The 20506-nt window shown below is 42.1% G+C and overlaps 1 protein-coding gene across 2 annotated transcripts in view; it reads right to left on the reverse strand.

The window, feature by feature from the left end:
- Positions 1 to 1950: 1950 nt before the first annotated feature.
- LOC132407011 (meckelin-like) overlaps positions 1951 to 20506 on the reverse strand; it is a 150755-nt gene continuing 132199 nt past the window's right edge. For both annotated transcript variants that reach the window (XM_059993234.1, XM_059993235.1), the window contains 3 exons: positions 17870 to 17972; positions 8733 to 8875; positions 1951 to 5623 (listed from right to left, as the gene is read on the reverse strand). In XM_059993234.1, coding sequence (XP_059849217.1) covers positions 5543 to 5623; positions 8733 to 8875; positions 17870 to 17972 — 327 coding nt within the window. In that variant the 3' untranslated portion in view covers positions 1951 to 5542. The remainder of the gene's footprint in view (positions 5624 to 8732; positions 8876 to 17869; positions 17973 to 20506) is intronic.

The raw sequence follows: 20506 nt of genomic DNA on the forward strand, positions 1-20506 counted from the left end.
TCATATGTTCTCCTCATGGCTGCCTGGGTTTCCTTGCAGCATTCCAGTTTCTTCCCACATCCCAAAGGCATTAGAGTTATTAAGTTGTGAGCATGCTATGTTGGCACCTTGGTCTCTATTGGTCATTGACGCAAACATGCATATCCCTGTATGCTTCAATGTACATGTGACTAAATTTTAAAAACTAATCTTTAAAACTACAGCAGATTTTACGAGGAAATCCCTTTAATTGGATCAGAATGAGTTAATTCCACTGGGAACCTTTCTTGAGAGAAATGTTCTCATTAAGCTCAAAAACGGGACCATGAGATCACTTGAAAACTATTTACTGAGAAATGTGTGATCTGTTTGTATATAATCAGTATCATATGTGTTAAAATTAATAACAGGCATTATTATCTGTGGCTTAGTTCTCATGTAAAGCATTCTCCTTGGCAAAAGGGATTGGCAGTGTGGGATGCAGCCACCAATTTGCACAGTCACAACTTATCGATGAATTAACAATGAGCATCACTGTTCCCTTATACCAAGGGCTATATTTTCCCTCAAGATATCAGAGAAATTATTCACAGGCTCCAGTCTCCTCTTGCTCCTGTTAAATTATGTAATGACAAAGAACATTACCAGAAAGAACAAACATGCATTTCCAGAGCACCACACACAAAATGCTGGAGGAACTCCACAAGTCAGGCAGCTTCTGTGGAGGGGAATTAACAGTTGACGTTTTGGGATGAGAACCTTCAACAAGACTGGAAAGGAAGGGGAAGAAGATAGCAGGAAAGGAGAATAATGTGGTGGGGGAGGTGGCTGGCAGGTGATAGGTAAAACCAGGTGAGGGGGAAGGTGGGTGGAAGATAGAAGGGATTGGTGGAAGGAGGAGAAATCGGACAGGATAGAACCATGGAAGAAAGGGAAGGTGGGGTGGGGAGTATTTCCTGGCACCTTTCACACCATTGGGGTGGTGGGTCTGAGCACTTTTGAAGTGTAGCCGCTGTTATTTGTAAGAAGCATAGCAGTCTGTAAGATTCCACAAAAGCAAATTATCAGATGAAGGGTCTTGGCCCGAAACGTCAACAGCACTTCTCTCTAAAGATGCTGCCTGGCCTGCTGTGTTCCAGCAGCATTTTGTGTGTGTTGTCAGATGATCTGCTTTCATTACCAACACTGGCTGAAGGATAAATACTAGTTAAAAGATCAGCAAGAACTCCTCCTTTCTAAAAATCCTGTGGGATCTTTTGACAAAAGGCAAAGTGGCTTCATTTAATAAGCCAGCTGAAAATGAGTCCCTCCAAGAGACTAAACTCCCACTCAGCAGCTTTGGAGTGTTGGCCTTTGTTTTGTCAAGAGGCCTGAATCTGCCCTGTTGAGCCACATTGGAAATTTAACTCTTGTTCTGCCTTACAGACAGGCTGGGATCTTGAGAATGACTCACAGAAAGGTGCAATGTCACTTCTATTGGCAATTCACTGAGAGACTGTGGACCTAAAATACAAAAGCCCTAAAAATAGAAAACCCTAACCCCTTTGGCTATTTAATCAGATTGGTTTGACCTATACGAAGCCCAAGTTCAAGACCCACATTACCAGTTCGAGAATGCCTACTTCCCTTCAAATATTCAGTACCATATGACCATTACCATCAGACATACAAGCAGAATTAGGCCTTTTGGCCCATCCAGTCTGTTCCACCATTCTATCTTGGATTATTTATTATCCCTTGGACCAATTGCCCAACCCTAATCACTACCTCAGCAAAATCATAACTACTTTGACCATTCCACTACAATGGATTTTTATTTTTGTTTTAATTGTCTTCTTTCCTGTATAATTTTGTTGGATATGTTTGTTTATCTTGCGAATATTGTGCCTGTAATGCTACTGCAAGTAAGTTTTCCATTGCACCTGTGCCCACATGCACCGTGACTTTGAAATACAAATTGCAACAGTTAAACACTGTTAAATCCAAAACATTTATTAGAATATAAATACAAAACTGTAAAATATACTAGGCATTTAAATAGCATACAATTTTTCAAAATATGTTATTGAAACACCATGGTTCAAAGATGAAAAGTAACTAATACAAAGGGACACACTCAACACAGGATTGGAGATTCAAATGACAAAGAGTTTCCAGTAATGTCACTTTTCCCAAGATCAGTGGGTGACGCAGTGAAGGCTGCCTCACTGAACCAGAGGCACAGGCACGGTCCTGGCCTCTGCTACTGCTCGTGTAGAGTATGCATGTTTCCTTGTGCGTTTCCTCTGGGTTCTCCAGTTTCTTCCCACAACCCAAGGATGTTAACTGGCCTCTGTAAAATCTGGGGAAATTGATGAAAATGTGGGGAGGCTCTCAGTGTTATTTATTTACTTCTTTATTATTTGCAAAGTTTGGCCTCTTTTGCACTTTGGTTGTTTGTCGGTCTTTGTGTAATCATATTTTTTTCCTAAAGTACACATTCACTTTTGTCTTGCCGCTTCTTAATTCTCTCTTTTCTCTCGAGACCCTGGTCCAGGCTGCTTTCAGAGTACTTGAAGCTCTGAAACATCATTACCTTTAACTGCCTTCAGACCTTCACTCACCACAACTCTAAGCCAATTCCACAACCATCAGACTCACATTGAAGGACACAGCACCACGAGTCCTCCGTATTATTTATTTTTTCTATTTGCACAATTTGCCTTCTTTTGCACATTGGTTGCCTGTCAGTTTTTGTCTATCTACAGTTTTCATCAATTCTGTTGCATTTATTTTCCTGTAAATGCCTGCATGGAAAAATAATCTCAAAGTAGTGTGTGATAACACATATGTACTTCAATACATTTACTTTGATGGGGTTAATGTTGGATTACTGTAGTGTAAATGGGTCGTTGATAGTTAGTGGTAGCTCATTGGGCTGAAGGGTCTGTTTCTATGACCCATTGCTACAGGAGAACTCTTGTTCCATTAGGTATAGACAACATAAGGGTTGTATATTTTTGGACAGAACATGGGCATTGATGGCAACGTTCCCTTGAGAAGATGGTGGTGAAGTTTGCTGCCTTAGACATGCTCCTCATCTTTTGACACAACCAGCTGAAGCGACTGAGTGGTTTACTGGGCCACTTCACTATCAGCTAGATGTTAATCAACTTGCTGGTGCCTGAGACACATGTGGTGCAAACAGCAGCACACCAGGCTTCCTCGCCTAAGGACATGGGTGAAACAGATGGGCTTTATCACCACTTCTGTTATCGGCTTAGTATTCAAACTGATTTAATTAATCATATCTGGCTACAAATACCCCAATGTCAGTGGCAGGATTGAAATTCATGTATATGGATCGATCATACATGAACAATCCAGAGGCACGAGTTAAATTACCGCATTAACACCCACTGCATTACCTTTCCCTGCACAGGGAGAATTTAGTTGCCTCTAAGTTACCGTGGTTGGTTTCACTAAATGCATTGGTATCAATATGTTATATTCCTCCTCTGAAAGTCTGCTGAAGAAATCTTGGAAGAGGGGTCCGATGCATTAACACTATAATTTATTCAATGTTGTCAACTATGAGCATCTAGCAAAGAGTGCATCTATAATTCCAAAGATACCCCATCAGGCATCCTTACTGAAAGGAAGGGTCTGCTACATTGATAATACTCCATGCTGCCACAGAGACCTGGGCCTCAAGTCTCCATTTTCCCCAGAGCATCTTCACCATCCTGAAATTGTAGTGTTAACACCCACCTCCACCCAGCTGTTCCACCTTGTGAATAATCCCTTCCTTCACCCTTCCCTCCCTCAATTATTCTTCCCCATCCAACACTGTCAACACTTCAAGACTGCCCAGATCTTGCAGGAACTATAATCTCCAAGGATTGACGCAGTGAGGAAAATTAAATGAATGTTAAATAAATAATATTTATTTTTATTTAATTTGATAGAAGTATTGGGGGAGACTTACTATGGAGGTTAATCCAATGAAGCTGCAGGGAATCTTTTCTCTTTAGAATCTAAATGACACATTAGAGATTGTTTAGTCCATTGAAACACTGCTGATCAGGGGTGCAAACCTCTTTGACAATGTACACTCAAGTTGGCGATAATCTCAAAAATTCTCTCACATGCCACAATGGTAATTTTGAGCAGAGATTATCATTGATTACTGAATTAGTATCAATAATTCTGGACTTATTTTAAATGAAAAGAATGAATCTTGTTGCTTATTTATGTGTATTCATTACTTTACCATTAATAAAAGTGTAAGAGACATACAAATAAACAAAGTAGTTTAGAAAACCTGTTCGGCTATTAAATTATTAATCTTTTAATATTAATATTGTATTAATATTAATCTTTTAAGAAGAAAATAGGAAAGTAACCTCAATTCTAAATAGTATTGTTAATGTAACTGTTTATTATTCAAATATTGGAAGAATATTAAAGGTGGGATGCGTGTCAAGGGTGCCAAATGCACCGTTGTACACCAGGTCTATGAGGATCATCCAATGCTGACTGTTCTCCCAACTGTCCAGCTGGTGCCAAGCCGATGTGGACATTTCCGGGGAAAACATCTCACTGCTCTTAGTTTGTAAAAATTAATTTGTAGTAAAGATAATCATTATGATTTTTATTATATGGGTGAGATTTAAGGAATCAAGGGGTGGCACTGCATAAAGTGTACCAACAAATTGTTTAGCATGCTCCATCTTGGGCACATATGTCGTAGGTTTGCCACCCCTGCTCTTGGGCACATGCTTAATAAGAAGTCTACATCACCAATTGACAATGGGAAGCCTAGTGTCTATGGGTAATGGAATTACTGATAGGAGTTGCAGGTACGAGGGAGAGGATCATGTGATATAATGTTAAACAATGAGTCCAACTTCAGCTGGTGATTGTCCCCCCACCTGCCCCGCACCTCCTCTCATTCTATACTGAGGCACTAATGCCTCAAATTGTGATTCTATTGTGAACAGCACACAAATAAATGCTCTATGGAGGAAAATAAACAGTCGACATTTTGGGACAAGACCCTTCATCAGGTGACTGCGGTAGATCAACATACCCAAGACACGAGATTCTGCAGATGCTGGAAATATTGAGCAACACACATGAATTGTACTGTGAAACTGTTGGCACCCAACCATCAACAAGAGAGATCATTCAGAGACTTAAACACAATCCCTGTGCGATGAGAAATCTTTGTGAAGATGCTGGCCCTCTAGAAGACCACCTTCTATGGGCTGTTGGCAATTTTGTGCCATTTTCAAATCAAGGAAACACAAGCAGATATGAAACTCCATTCACCACTTCAATCAGCAATCTGCCTGCTTTTAATTTTCCTTTTTTGCTTGGTTGCATCTCATCCACGTCTGTGTTGTTCCCATCCACGAGGCATATTTTTTTCCCTGCTGTGGCTTCACTATCAACTGTCCTTTGGTAACAAACATTGGACTGGGCATATCAAATAATTACTCTTGTGTAAAAGCCACACTTGTGCGAGAGTGGTAAGAATTGAACTGATCCCATCCACACAGTGGCTAATATCTGAGGAATTCTAGATGAGAAACCTTTCATCAACCAGTGTCTTTGTAGCCAAATTCCTCCTTGAAATCGCCTCTCTTACTGTTTCCAGAACCTAATTTTACAAGAAAAAGCACATTTTTTGAATTAAATAGGATAATAATTTCTCAATTGTCCCAATCAGAGATGCTAATTGCAAAAGACTTGGATTCCTGTGGGAGCTTTTATGTCTTTAAGTATGTTACTTCCAGTGAAATACTTTTAAATTATCCTTAACAAAGGACGGTAGGTAGTCAGTATGTGTCCGGTGTGCTCTCACAGTCAACATACAGAACATAGAAGGGTACAGTATAGGAACAGGCCATTCAGCCCACAATGTTGTGCTGAACCAATTAAAACAAATCAAAAACAGCCAAACACTAATCCCTCCCACCTACACAATGTCCATATCACTTCATCTTCCTTGCATCCATTTGTCTATCAAACATCTCTTAAAGACCTCTAATGTATTTGCCTGTACCACCACACCAGGCAGTGTATTCCAAGTATCCACAACTCTCTGAGTAAACAACTTAACCCTCACGTCCCCTTTGAACCTAACCCCTCTCACCTTCAATGTGTGCCCTCTGGTGTTAGACATTTCAACCCTGGGAAACAGATACTCTCTGACCACTCTGTCTATGCCTCTCATAGTATTGTAAACCTCTATCTGATCTCCCCTCAGCCTCCAATGCTCCAGTCATAACACAGTAATCACCAGATAACCCATTTTCCTGATCTATTTATTCAAGGGCCAAATATTGGCTAAGTCCCTGGTGGGAAATATCCTGCTCTTTCCTGAAGTAGTATCATGGGTTAGTGTAACTTTCACCTGAAGGATTAGATAATAAAGATACAGGTTTATTCAAAAGCAGGCCTACCACTCCCTCTGCACTGGAATGTCAGTCTAAACATTGTGCTTTCTATTTTTTAACACAGTACAACAAACTGATTCAACACTATGGATTGAGGTCAGGCATGTTTGTACTTGGATGGGATCTTGCTAGTAAGTTTTTATATTTCTTTAATTGCTTTGCTTAGCCAGTGAACTAATACACATTGAGTGCAAGCCAAAAGACCAAAACATACAGGGGCAGCCAGAATTAGGCCACTTGGCACATCGAGTCCTCTCCGCCATTTCATCATGGCTGATCCAATTTTCCCTCTCAGCCCCAATCTACTGCTTTCTTTCCAAGTCCCTTCATGCCCTGACTAATCAAGAATCCACCAACCTCTGCCTTAAGTGTACCCAATGACATGGCCTCCACAGCTGCCTGTGGCGATGAATTCCACAGATTCACAGCCAACAAAATCTACGTCAAAATAGAAAATTCTAGAAGAACTAGGCCAGTCAAGCAGCATCTGGGGATTTAAACTACTGAAGGTTTCAGGTCAGAACTGGGGGAAGAGTGGAGTAGAGCTGAAGGGAGGAGTGAGATGCAAGACAGGTTATGACAGATCAAGAGATCAGGAGTATCAGTACTGAGAAATCACCGATGGTGAACAGTAGCTAAGAGATTGGTGAAAATTCCATCAGAACGAGGAAAAGAAATTTAGATTTGCACAAAATATGGGCAGATACTGCAGAGAAGAAAGACAGTCTATTGATGTTAGTCTGGCTGTATTTAGTGAACCAAGGAATAGTCATCTGTCAACAGACATGGAAGAACTAGATTTGCCTGATGGACTCAAGCAGTCAGCGGACCAGTGGCATAGTGGCATAGACAGCAGACTTTGAGGCATGGTCTGCTGCAGAGAGAGGCCAAAAAGGAATACTTCCTCTGTGAGTCAATGCCAGCCTGGTGTCTGGTACACTGGGTAATTATTGGATTCCATTTTTACAGACATCAGACAAATCATGCAATATGGTGACAATACCTCCAAAGTATTGCAGTGAATGGCTTGAAAAGTTCACAAGACTGATAAGAAAGAACAATTGTGAAAAGTGGAGAGAAAGAAGAAACTAGCTCTGCTGCTGCAGGAACAAACGTATCTATGCAGACAGGACTGATTAATATCATGGGAACTCATTTGTATGTAAGGGTCTATAAATCAGGTGTTTGTAATGGAGGCTTAGACTATTATTTTACCATCCCAGCATCATTACAACTGGTACTTCAAATACATACATCACCCTACAGCAACAGATGGCTACAAAGGACAAGTAAAAATGTTAGTGAAGGTTGACCTTTAACAGAAAGGGATACAGAGGCGAGCCACTGGTGCTTCTGTTATGCAAAGCTATGGTTAGTTCCCGTCAGAAGTACTGTGTTTCACACTGGATATCACACTTCAGGAAGAAGAAAGTGGCAGGAGATTCACTGGATTGATACAAGGCATCAAAAGAGCCAAATTAAGAGGGATTGAGAGTGAAAAGTGATCTGTAGCAGGTGTACAAAGAATAATAGAGGCGCAGTCCAGCTAGAGGAGCCCCTGTCTCACAGCACCGATGACCTGGGTTCAACCCCAGCCTGAGTTGCTGTCTGTGTGGTGTTTACACACTCTTCCCATAACCGCATGGGATTGCTTGCACGACCTAAAGGTGCACGGGTTGGTAGGCTAATTGGTAACTCTGCACTGGCCCTAGGGCATATAAGAATGGAAGAATCTCCAGAGGGGATTTGACAGGAATGTGGGCAGAATGGGACTCACACAGGATGAATATAATCAGTGTTTGGTGATCAGTACAGACTCACTGGGCCAAAGGGCCTGTTTCCATTCCGATGACTCTGTAAGGTTAAGGTCAAGGGGACATTATCTGAATGTTTACCAGGCCAGGAACAAATCAGAATGTACATTCTCAGAAAAAGATCAGACAGGGCTCCAAACTCCTGAGGACAGTGCAATAGCCTAGCAGTTAGCATAACGCGATGACAGCGCCAGCTTTAAGATCAGGGTTCAATTCCCACCCCTGCCTTAAGGAGTTTGTAAGCTCTCCCTGTGACCACATGGATTTCCTCTGGGTGCTCCGGGTTTCTCCCACATTGCAAACACGTACAGTTAAGGTTAGTGTTATTGAGTTGCGGACTGGCTACACTGGTGCTGGAACTGCGGTGAAACCTAGAACAATATTTGTTCATTTTATTTGATGCAAACACAGCATTTCGCTGGATGTTTCGATGTACGTGTGACAAGCTCATCTTGAACCTTTAGCTCGGGCTGCTTTTCGTCAGGTGCCGCTTTACCTTCTGTACTAAGTAAGTGATGATGGCCGCCAGAACAAAGTCCTGGGTCCCCAGGTCCACGACGGAGAAGAGCAGAGCGTCGAAAAGCAGCAGCACCAACTCGTGGCCATAATAGAGAGCACTGCTGAAGAGCATCCGCTCATCTGAAAACAAAAAACAGTGAGAAATCGTTGAATCGCAAAGCTTCACAACATGTGGTGCCTCTCTCTGGGAGCGCTAAGCGCTGAAAAAGTACTATATAAAAAACTGAAAAAACAAAGGCTGACATGACGGCAAGGCGGGTGAGGCACAACCTCGAGCAGAACTCGGACTGCTTCCTCACACACAGGGCAGTGCATCCCCTTATCCTCTAGGAAAGAATACCATGGCAAATGATGTTGGCCAATGTCAATATCAGGCAAAGAAATGCCAAAACCAACTCATCCAAAGCACCAAAGGTATCACGAGGTAGAGTCCTGTGCAAAGGTTTTAGACACACATATATATAGCTAGGGTGCTTAGGACTTTTGCACAGTCCTGTACCTGCCGATCTGGAGCAGACAGCGTGTTTGTAAATCAGGCTGGAGCAAAGGGTGTTGGGAATGACGAAGGTGGAGCACCGCGGGAGGGGTGTGCGACAGGTGACAGAGAAGGAGTACCGGGGGCAGGGATGGAGCCGGTGCAGACACACCCAGCCCTGAGACACCAGCAAGATCGTTTAATTCCGAACAGCTGGCATATTGATTATTACAGAACGTCTCTCTGGTGCATCCTGCTCCTCCCACCTCTCACTTCCCCTTTTCCCACCCATGCATGAATCCCTCTCCCTGCCCCCTTCCCACTCTCAGTCCACAGCAGAGACCCATATCAGAATCAAGTTTATCATCACTCACATATGTCATGAAATTTTTTTTGTGGCAGCAGTACAGTGCAATTCTTAAAATTACTACAGTGCTGTGATAAAGTCTTGGGCACCCTAGCTATATATATGTGCCTCAGATTTTGGGACAATAGCTTGGGAACATTAGCAAACAAAATTGGTACCAAACCATGAGAACAGACAATCAAAAATTCAAGTTTTAGCTTTTAAGGAGTGTTTTAAAGGAAGAGAAGACATGAATGATAAAGAATAGCAAATAACGTTTGCGGGATGTTCTGGCTCTCCCATCTAACCTTGCCTTTAAGTACAGTTAGACATCAGCAACAAAAAAGCTCCCACTGCTTTACAGTGAATCTCATATTATTCCATTGAGTCACCGAGTTGTACAGCAAAGAAACAACTCATCCCTGCCAAACTTTTAGCCCAGCTTTACTAATTCCATTTTATCCACATAAGGACCATTTGCCGCTATGCTTTGCTTACTAAAGTGCAGATACACACTAACTGTTTCTGACTCAACCACCTCCTATAGCAGCACATTCCAGAGATCAACCTTTGTCAATGTGACACACTTCAAAGTTTTAAGTAAATTTTATTATCAAAGTACATATATGTCACCATACACAACCCTGAGGTTCATTTTCTTGTGGGCACACTCAGCATATCTATAGAATCGTAACTATAACAGGATCAATGAATGGTCAGAGTGCAGAAGACCATGAACAAATATAAATAAATAGCAATAAATAACGAGAACATGAGATAAAGAGTCCTTGAAAGTCAGATCATTGGCTGTAGGAATGCCCTTTTATTCAAGAGCCTGATGGTTGAGGGGTAGTAACTGTTCTCAAACATGATGGTGCAAGTCCTGAGACACATGTACCTTCTATCTGAAGGCAGCAGTGAGAAGAGAGAATGGGTTGGGTGGTGGGGATCTCTGATGATGGATCCTATGACAGCATTCCATGTAGAAGTGCTCAGAGATTGGGAAGGCTTCACTATGATGTACTGGGCTGAATCCACTACCTACAGGATTTTCCAAGGGTATTGGTGTTTCCATTTTAGGCTAAGGTGCAGCCAGTCGATATACTCTCCAGTACACAGCTACAGACTTAACTGCTTTCCTTTTAAAACTCCGACCACTCCGATGCCCTCTTACTTTTGATACATCCACCATGGCAAGAAGATTTTGACTACTTACCCTACCTGGCCTCTCATAATTGTATATAATCCAATCAGTTACTTCATGTAAAGGTGGATCTATGAATGAATGTTTATCTTTCCTGCACTCACCTTCAAGGAATCTTCATCACATGTTCTCGATATTTATTGCTTATTTATTTACTATTATTATTACCATAGCATTGGAGAGGGATAGGAACAGACACGTTAAGGAAATGTTTAATTGGAGTAAGGGGAAATTTGAGGCTATCAGGCAGGAACTTGGAAGCATAAATTGGAAACAGATGTTCTCAGGGAAGCGTACGGAAGGAGTATGCAAACGTTCAGGGGATATTTGCGTGGGGTTCTCAGTAGTTACGTTCCGTAGAGACATGGAAAGGATGGTAGGGTACAAGATCTGTGATGTACAAAAGCTGTTGTAAGTCTGGTCAAGAAGAAAAGAAGAGCTTATGAAAGGTTCAAAAAACTAATCTAGAAGATTCTAACACTAGCAGGAAGGAGCTTAAGAATGAAATTAGGAGAGCCAGGAGGGACCATGAGAAGGCATTCTACAAGTATGTGAAGAGCAAGAGGATAAGATGTGAGAGAATAGGTCCAATCAAGTGTGACAGTGGAAAAGTGTGTATGGAACTGGAGGAAATAGCAAAGGTACTTAATGAATACTTTGCTTCAGTATTCACTACAGAAAAGGATCTTGGCAATTGTAGGGATGACTTGCAGTGGACTGAAAAGCTTGAGAATGTAGATAGTAAGGAAGAGGATGTGCTGAAGCTTTTGGAAAGCATCAAGTTGGATAAGTCACTGGGGTCAGATGATATGGACCCCAGGCCATTGTGTGAAGTGAGGGAGGAGATTGCTGAGCCTCTGGCGATGATCTTTGCATGATCAACAAGGACGGGAGAGATTCCAGAGGACTGGAGGATTGCGGAAGTTGTTCCATCATTCAAGAAAGAAAGGGATAACCCAGGAAATTAAAGACCAGTGAGTCTTACCTCAGTGGTTGGTAAGTTGATGGAGAGATCCTGAGATAAAGGATTTATGAACATTTGGAGAGGCATAATATGATTAGGAATAGTTAGCATGGCTTTGTCAAAGGCAGGTCATCCCTTATGAGCCTGATTTAATTTTTGAGGATGTGACTAAACACATTGATGAAGGTAGAGCAGTAGATGTAGTGTATATGGACTTCAGCAAGGCATTTGATAAGATAAATCATGCAAGGCTTATTGAGAAAGTATGGAGGCGTGGGATCCAAGGGGACCTCGTTTTGTGGATCCAGAATCTATTCGAGATTTATTGAGTATGCTCGCAAGAAAATGAATCTCAGGGTTGTATATGGTGACGTATATGTAGTTTGATAATAAATTTACTTTGAACTTTAAAAATAATATTTTAGAACATGATCTCATGGAAAAGGTATATGCTTTTAGATAGAAGAAAGTAAACCTTAACTTCATAGAGCCCATGGGATTTATGGTACAAACACATTAAACTCATGCCACAGTTTACATTTACACTCAGTGGCCACTTTATTAAGTACATCTGCTCATTAATGCAAATATCTAATCAGCCAATTATGTGACAACAATTCAATGCATGAAAGCATGCGGACATGGTCAAGAGGTTCAGTTGTAGTTCAAACGACAAAATCAGGAAGAAATGTGATCGAAGTGATTTTGACAGTGGAATGAATGTTGGCACCAGACAGGGTGGTTTGAGAATCTCAGAAACTGCTGATCCCCTGGGATTTTCATGCAGGACTAACTCCAGAGCTTGCAGAGAGTGGTGTGGAAAACACAAAACATCCAATAAGCGCCAGTTCTGTGGGTGGAAACATTTTTTTAATAGAGAGGTCAGAGGCGAATGGCCTGACAGGTTCAACCTGATAGGAAGGCAGCAGTCACTCAAGTAACCACATTAAACAGTGGTGTGCAGAGAAGCTTCTTTGAACGCACAACGTATCGAACCTTGAACTGAATGGGCTGGAGCAGCAGAACATACACTTAGTGGCACTTGATGAGGTACAAGAGGTACCTACTAAAAGGTCACTGAGTGTATATCATAAATATTAAAAAATTGCCAAACATCCAGTTTATTGGGAACATTAACAAGCGGAAATGAACCCTCAATGACATATATAACTTCTGAGCAGGTGATTAAATGCTTGCTCCAATGGGCAGGTTGTGAAATAGGAGGGAGAGGTGGAGAGATTACTGAGGGAAAAAAAGTGGGGGGTGAGGCTATGGAGGGATTTGAAAATGAGCAGGTGAATTTTCAAAGTGTTGCTGCCCAATTAGAAGTCGATGTAGGTTAGCACACAAGAGGTGAGTAGAGAACAAGATTTAGTATGGATTAAAGCACGGAATCTGGACTTCTCCAGCTCCTTACCAAGCTGGTAAGTCAAAGAGAACACAGCACAGAAAAGGGCCCTTCATTTCACATATCCAGAGAACCAAGGTGATCACCTAAGCTAGACCCAATTGTCTGCGATTAGCCCATATCCCTTTAAAGCCTTCCTAGGCACGTACCTGTCCTAATGTCTCCCAATACCAGAATACCAACCAGTTTCAGACAGACTAAAATGCGTCATCTTGATGATCCTGGCTCTCTGCAAGGAGTGTGCTACCCATTTGTGCACTCTACTGCCAGTTTAGGTTCACTGGCCCATCTTGGGCTCCTTGGGATGGTAAGCGATTCACGGTGATAGGAAAATAACCAGAGCCTTACAGGATCCAAAAGGTGGGCTGAGCAGGTATCCCAGTGTCCACTTACTGCCACTCTGAAAGCTCACCCCTCTGCTCGAGCAAAGGGCTTCCATTTTCTGCCTAATCTCATATCACTGCTCCACTTTCCTAGGCCAAAAAAATTGGCATCAACTGAAATATTTAAATTTGGAAAAAAATTAAATTGTATACTTCATACTTTATAAAATTAAGGTTCAAATCTCAAAAGTTTTCATTATGCCACACTGTTCACAGTTAAGAAAGAGCGGTGCCCTTGATGAAATACAGTAGAGTTTGAAGGTATTTGAAAGGTAGATGATTCATGGCTGCTTGTAGTCAGGGATGTCAAGAACCTCTGGAATTTCAGTTACGGACATAGAACCATTAGAAATATTTAAGATTAAGCAGAACAGAGTTCTGCAGTACAGGGGATTATAGGGATAGGCAGGTGATTGAGATTGAGGTTAGATCAGCCATCTATTCTATTGAACGGCAAAGCAGTCTCAGGGAATGGAATGATTAAGCCCTACTCCTTCTCTTGTATAGATCTTATGGCCGCTACCCATATAGGGCACTCGGCAGCGAAGTGGTTAGCACAATGCTTTAAGGTACAACCAACCAGCGTTCAGTTCCCACCACTGCCTGTAAGGAGTTTGTACGTTCTCCCTGTGATTGCGTGGATTTCCTCTGGGTGCTCCTGGTTTCCTTCCACAATCTAAAGACCTACCGATGGGTAGGTTAATCGGTCATTGTAAATTGTCCTGTGATTAGGCCACAGTGGGTTGCTGAGCTGAGCAGCTTGAAGAGCTGTAGGGCCTATTCTGTGCTGTATCGCAATAAAATAAAAATATCTCCAGAATAGTGAGCGACACTGACTTTCCAATGCCTCCTGGGAGTGAGGTGGAGGGATGGGATAGAAAGGAGTTATCGCCTGGGAAGAGGGAAGAACTTGCCACTGAACATTTCCTGCCTCTGGATAATGGGCTGATTGAGGTGAGGTGAGAGGTGAAGGCAGGACACATACTGGCTATCCTAGAGTGGGACAGTAGTAATGGACCAAGTTCTGCACACCAACGTTTGGCATCTGTTCACAGCTGGGGAGGTCAAGTGATGCTGGACATCACGAGGCACAAGTCACGAAAAATCTGTGGAGCCTGTGAGGTAAATGAGGTATCAATAGAGGATGTTTTTGCAAGTGCTGGGAAAGACAAGGAGAGGACAGAAGATATGGAGACATCGGAGAAGAGGACAAAGAACATTCAGCACAGAGCTGATGAAGGTCAGGAGATGATAAAAGCATGGGTTCTTGCTGGTACAGTTATACTGAAATCTACATCCAGCTCTAAATTGGAAAGCCATTTATTTTACACTCTACAAAAAATGCAAAGCTGCATACATGGGCGTATCCATTTCATTCCATTCCAGAAAAATCAACAGTGAATTCAGCACAATTCTTTACAATATACTCGTCAACATTTCACACTATGAGGGAAAACTCTTCATGGTTAACTACATCTCAATTTTTTGGCAGGGTCACTGGTTCGGGGAGGAAATCCAATGGCCTTGGAGCATGTTAAACTTGTACAACTGCTCTCATAACTTCTTTAGCCAAACTCAAAACAATGCCTTCACCAAAGCCAATAAAAATACCACAACGATGTTGCGCAAATGGAACAGATTCTGCACGTCAATTCTGTTGTCTGTTTGCAACTGGGAATGTCTGCTGATGCAGAACATCGTGGGGTAAAGGCTGAAAAGTTGAGGAAGCAATGGGGCAAGATGGGTTTATTCAAATGCTAAGATGAGGGCAGATAAAACAGTACAATGGGAAGTTGGATAAATAACAGGATATATATAGTCAGCCCTCCTTATCCGTGGGGGCTTGGTTCTGAGACCCCTGCAGTTACCAAAAATCGCAGATGCTCAAGTCCCTTATTTAACCTGAATCAGTGCGGTGGTCTTTAGGACCCAGCGGAACCCCGGACTTTATTTAACATGTTCAGAGCGGTAGGCATTAGGACCCGGCGTAGCTCTGAATCCGCGGTGTTTCTGTTCATGAAAATAATCACGCGATTGAAAATAAGGTGGAAGTAATAAAGCGATCGGAAAGAGATGAAACGCCATCAGTCATTGGAAAAGCGTTAGGCTACAGTCGGTCAACGATCGGAACAATTTTAATGGAGCATGTGAAGGCCCTGCCCTGATGAAAGCTTCAATTATTACTAAGCAACGCAGTGGTTTAATTATTGGGTCTTGGGTTTTTGATCCTCCACATCAAACCGGTGGAGAGCGCACTCAATAGCGATCTGTCACTAGGTCGAACTCGGAAACTTCCCAAGCCCGGCGCTGAAACATACGTTCTTAAGCATTTTATGTGCATAGAAAGGTAAAATATATACGCTTTACAAATGCAAACGTTTGACTAACTGACACTAAATAATACCGGATGTACCTGTTCCGACTTACTTAGTAAGAGAACTTACAATTTTTTTTGATCCCGATCCACGATAACTCATGCACATCCTCCCGTATATTTTAAATCATCTCTAGATTACTTATAACAACTAATACAATGTAAATGCTATGTAAAATAGTTGTTAGTTGTTACTGCATTGTATAGGGAATAATGACGAGAAAAAAAGTCTGTACATGCTTGAACAACAAGTACTGGAAGAGCATTTCCGGGTTTTCGTGATTCGCGGGTGGTTGAATTCGCACATGCGGAATTCGTGGATAAGGAGAGCTGACTGTACGTAAATACTAGAGATTTTGCAGATGCTATTAATCCAGAGTAACACATACAAAATGCTGGAGGAACTCAGCAGGTCAGGCAGCATCCACGGAGGGAGTAAGCAGTCAACCTGTCGGGCTGACACCCTTCTTCAGGACTAGCAAGGGAGAGGGAAGGAGCCAGAATAACAAGGTTGGAGATGTCCAGCTATGTGAACAATGTAAAGCTATAATGATATGCCAGGACCACCAGACTCAAAAACAGTTATTTCCCCAATCAGTAAGGCGGATCAACATCTCTTATAACCATATAACAATTACAGCAAGGAAACAGGCCATCTCGGCCCTTCCAGTCCATGCCGAACGCTTACTCTCACCTAGTCCCACCAACCTACACTCAGCCCATAACCCTCCATTCCTTTCCTGTCCATACACCTATCCAATTTTACTTCAAATGACAATACTGAACCTGCCTCTACCACCCACTAATACACTAATCCACAGCCCCAGCCACCACTACTTTATCACTTCCTGTCAGTCACTTTATGCAGTGGTCCCCAACCACTGTGCGAGGAAACGATATGATTTGGCGATACGAAACGATCTGAGTCAGCTGCACGTTTCCTCATTCCCTCTCATGCCCACTATTGAACTTGAACACATGTGAGGTCATCAGTCACCTACACGCAGTGATACCCTCACGCCAGGGATCACTGGTTGGCTTCGGGTAAGTGCCGTTGCTACTGGCCTGGAGAGCGGACAGATGGGCGCCGCCTCTAAACCCGTTTAGCACACTGAATATTCGTGGGGAACCCGGTGCTAAATTATTCGCAGACGACCTAATTCGGGCTCAGGGTTTCGTAAGTAGCAGAGCAGCTACCTCGCTGTGATCTACTGAAAGTCATCCCTCGAGCCAAACTTTTGTCAGCCGATAGATCCTACCTACCTACGGGGGGGGGTGCACGCCCCGTCGCACGGTCGCTCTCTCCGGACTGCAACTGCCATGGCATCTGGCTTTTACCTTGTCCTCTCACTGGTGTGTTGCAATGATTTTATTTGTTCACTCAAGGAAAATATGTACTGTGTGTTTAATATCCAAACATTACTTAAAATGTTATGATGCTATTGACTTATAAGTGAGTTAAAATTGACTTATCACTATATTCATGCGAGGAAAATATGCGTGGTGTGTTTAATATTAAATTCGTTAGATAAACCCTTTTAGAAACGAAATTGAGTGTATTAGCCACTTATAATTGACTTACAGTTGACTTATCACCTATATTCTGGTCGTGATTAACACAACCCCCCACCCCCGGCAAGAATATTGGCAATATTAAACCAGTCCGTGGTGCATAAAAGGTTGGTGACCCCTGACCTTATGTACAGACACTCCTGTGCCTAATGTCACTTCATGGACATACAATCAATGTATGTATAAAGGCTATCTTGTGTAATAATATTGATGTTTTTTCATTGTTGTGATATTTATCTTATTGTGGGTTTTTCGTGCAGCATCAGATCCACAGTAAGAATAATTTTGTTCTCCCTTACATTAATGTACTGGAAATGACATTAAACAATCTTGAATGTCTTGAATATGGTGTTGGGCTCCAAGATATTGCCAAACCTGTAGTTCTTACCATTATAAAAGAAACTTCTGTCATCTGATCGCTGGAACTCAAAGTCCAAGATGCGTTCCAGAAAGAGCTTTTCCTTCACAACGTAGTCCATGTCTTTGTAAGCCTGTGTAGAGAGCAGTACAGCACATCACACAGGGGATGGTCAAAGAGCTAATGCTACCTGGCAAATAGGTGCATGGTTAGCAGGCATTAGATTAGCTGTATTTGTCACATGTACATTGAAACATCGAAATATGCAGTGACATTTGTCACTTGTGTCAATGAGCAAGACAGTCTGACGACTGTGCTGGGGGCCATTCCTTAAATGTTCCCATGCTTCTGGAGCCAACATAGCCTGCTCAGAACTTGCTAATCCTAACTGTACATCTTTGGAAACTGGAGCAGATGGAGGATACACACAGTTACATGGAGAATGTGCAAATTCTTTAGTGACAGTGGTGGGAATTGGACCTTAATCAGTGATCACTGATGCTCTGAAGCACTAACCACTAAGCTACTGTGCTAACATTCTCACCTCTGAATGTTCATTCTGAGTTTCTCCCTCTCCAGCAAACCTAACTTGGAAATTCCAGGCTGACTTGGCAGTGGGTGTGCTACACTGCCAGGGGAGCCATCTTTCAAAGGATCTGTCAAACCAGGGCTCCTTCTGAACTCTCAAGTGGAGGAAGGGTATATAATGGAGATTATATACCCATTTCACTGTCAGAAAAACAACACTCAATCAACTACACAGATCAAATTTCTTTCTCTGGGATCTGTTGCTGTGTTTTCTACATTTAACAGTGGACACCTCACCCGCTATAAAGAACTGGGGTCATTAAGAGATTATGAAATATACTTAAGGAACAGGAGTCTTTTTCTTCTCATTTAGTTCCAAATATTCCTAATACTAAAATATGTCAAAGCTAAAATCTCCTAAAGCAGTTCAAACCTAACAAGAAAGTCCTGTGTCCTGTGGGAAACCTCGTAACAGTGATGAGGTAAATAACCAACTGATTGGTTTAAGGCTGAGGAAAGATTGGACCCAGTCAACAGGAAGACGTCGCTCTTTTCAAGAAACTGCAAGGAAGTCCTTTCATTCTGCTTTACAGACAAGTAAATCTTTGTTTCTCTTCCTGTAAAATCACATCCGCACAGGGGGATAGACTAGATCATGTTTTGGAGGGAGGCTTGTAGCTAATTGACCCATGCAATAAGAGCATTGTTTGCAAACTCAAAACAATTATCAAAGGCTTGGATTTCAGCGTGAATGTTTTGAAAGGCGTGGAATTTAAACCTCACTGGCTCCTTACCGAGCTGTTAAGTCATAGAGTAACACAACATCGAAACAGGCCGTTGGGCCTAAGTCAGCTATGATGACCAAGAACCCTACCTAAGCGAGTCATGTTACGTTAATTTATATAAAATATTTTTTTAAAAACAGTAGCCATCTCCTTCTTCCTTTTTTATTATCATTTCTTAGACAATTATATTTTGACTATAAACAGTTCTAGACCTGTCCTTTCACATAGAAGGGAGAACAATAAAGTGGACCAATGTAGCACTGAGTAAAATGAACAGCATAATAACACTTGGAAAGAATTGATAAGGTGCTCCATAATTAAGAACAAGACATAGATATCTTTAAGAAGTACGTGGCTAGCTAAATGGATAACTAGAGTTTAGAGTGATATGGGAAATGGTATCCGCTTGAACATACACCTTGGTTGGCATGGATGCTTAAGTGCCAAAGAGCCTTTTCCCATGAGTCCATGACAGAAGTACTTTAGTCATGAGTAATGGGGTGTTATGTCAACCTAGGCACATTTTGTGAATCTGGCCATTCATTTAGAATAAAGTCAATTGCATGTAACATCCTGGACCCCAAATTCTTGTAAGTGTGACTGAGACAACAGAAAACACACGAGATCTTGTTGCTGCTCATCACAATTAATACCAGATGACATCTTGCAAAAATCACAAAGTGCTGAAGTATATTCTGAGGCTAAGAAGGGGGATGATAGCACTGCCTTCACCCCAAGTCCTAGCAATAACTTCAAACAACTGGGAGACAGGATGCAGAGAAGACAAGGAGTTCAGGGAAAGCAATAACTTAAAACTGACAGTGGACATAGACACAAACATAATGTTAATAAGATGCTATTTAAAAGAACAGCAGTTCCAGCCAACAAGATTGATTGGAAGCAAATGTATAGTACAGACTGTTTCCTACAAGCACCATTCCCACTGAAAAGTAAGTGCAGTCAACTTAATGGCCTGAGAAGCAGAGACAGTGAGAGAATAAGAGAGTGAGTGAGAAAGTGAGAGAGTGAATGAGTGAGATTGAGAGCGAGAGGGAATGGAGAGTGTTAGGGAGGAGTGAGGGAGTTGGAAGAGAGGAAGCGAATGGGAGAGCATGGAAGTGGGAAAGTGGGGGAGTAGGAGTGTCTACTTGTGTGTGCGTATTTTGTCTGGCCTTATATATTTATTTATGTGCAGCGTGCCTGTGCACACGTACCCACCCTCCCAGAAACAGTCTATGCACAATTTGCATTGTACTTGCACACATACACACACACACGTACTGTTCCTGTGTGTACGCATGATGTGCACAACTCTGTCTGTGTGCATATGTCCAGATTCAGGAAAAGTTATTAC

The sequence above is a fragment of the Hypanus sabinus genome, chromosome 17 (genome assembly GCF_030144855.1).
Source record: "Hypanus sabinus isolate sHypSab1 chromosome 17, sHypSab1.hap1, whole genome shotgun sequence".
Lineage (NCBI taxonomy): Eukaryota > Metazoa > Chordata > Chondrichthyes > Myliobatiformes > Dasyatidae > Hypanus > Hypanus sabinus.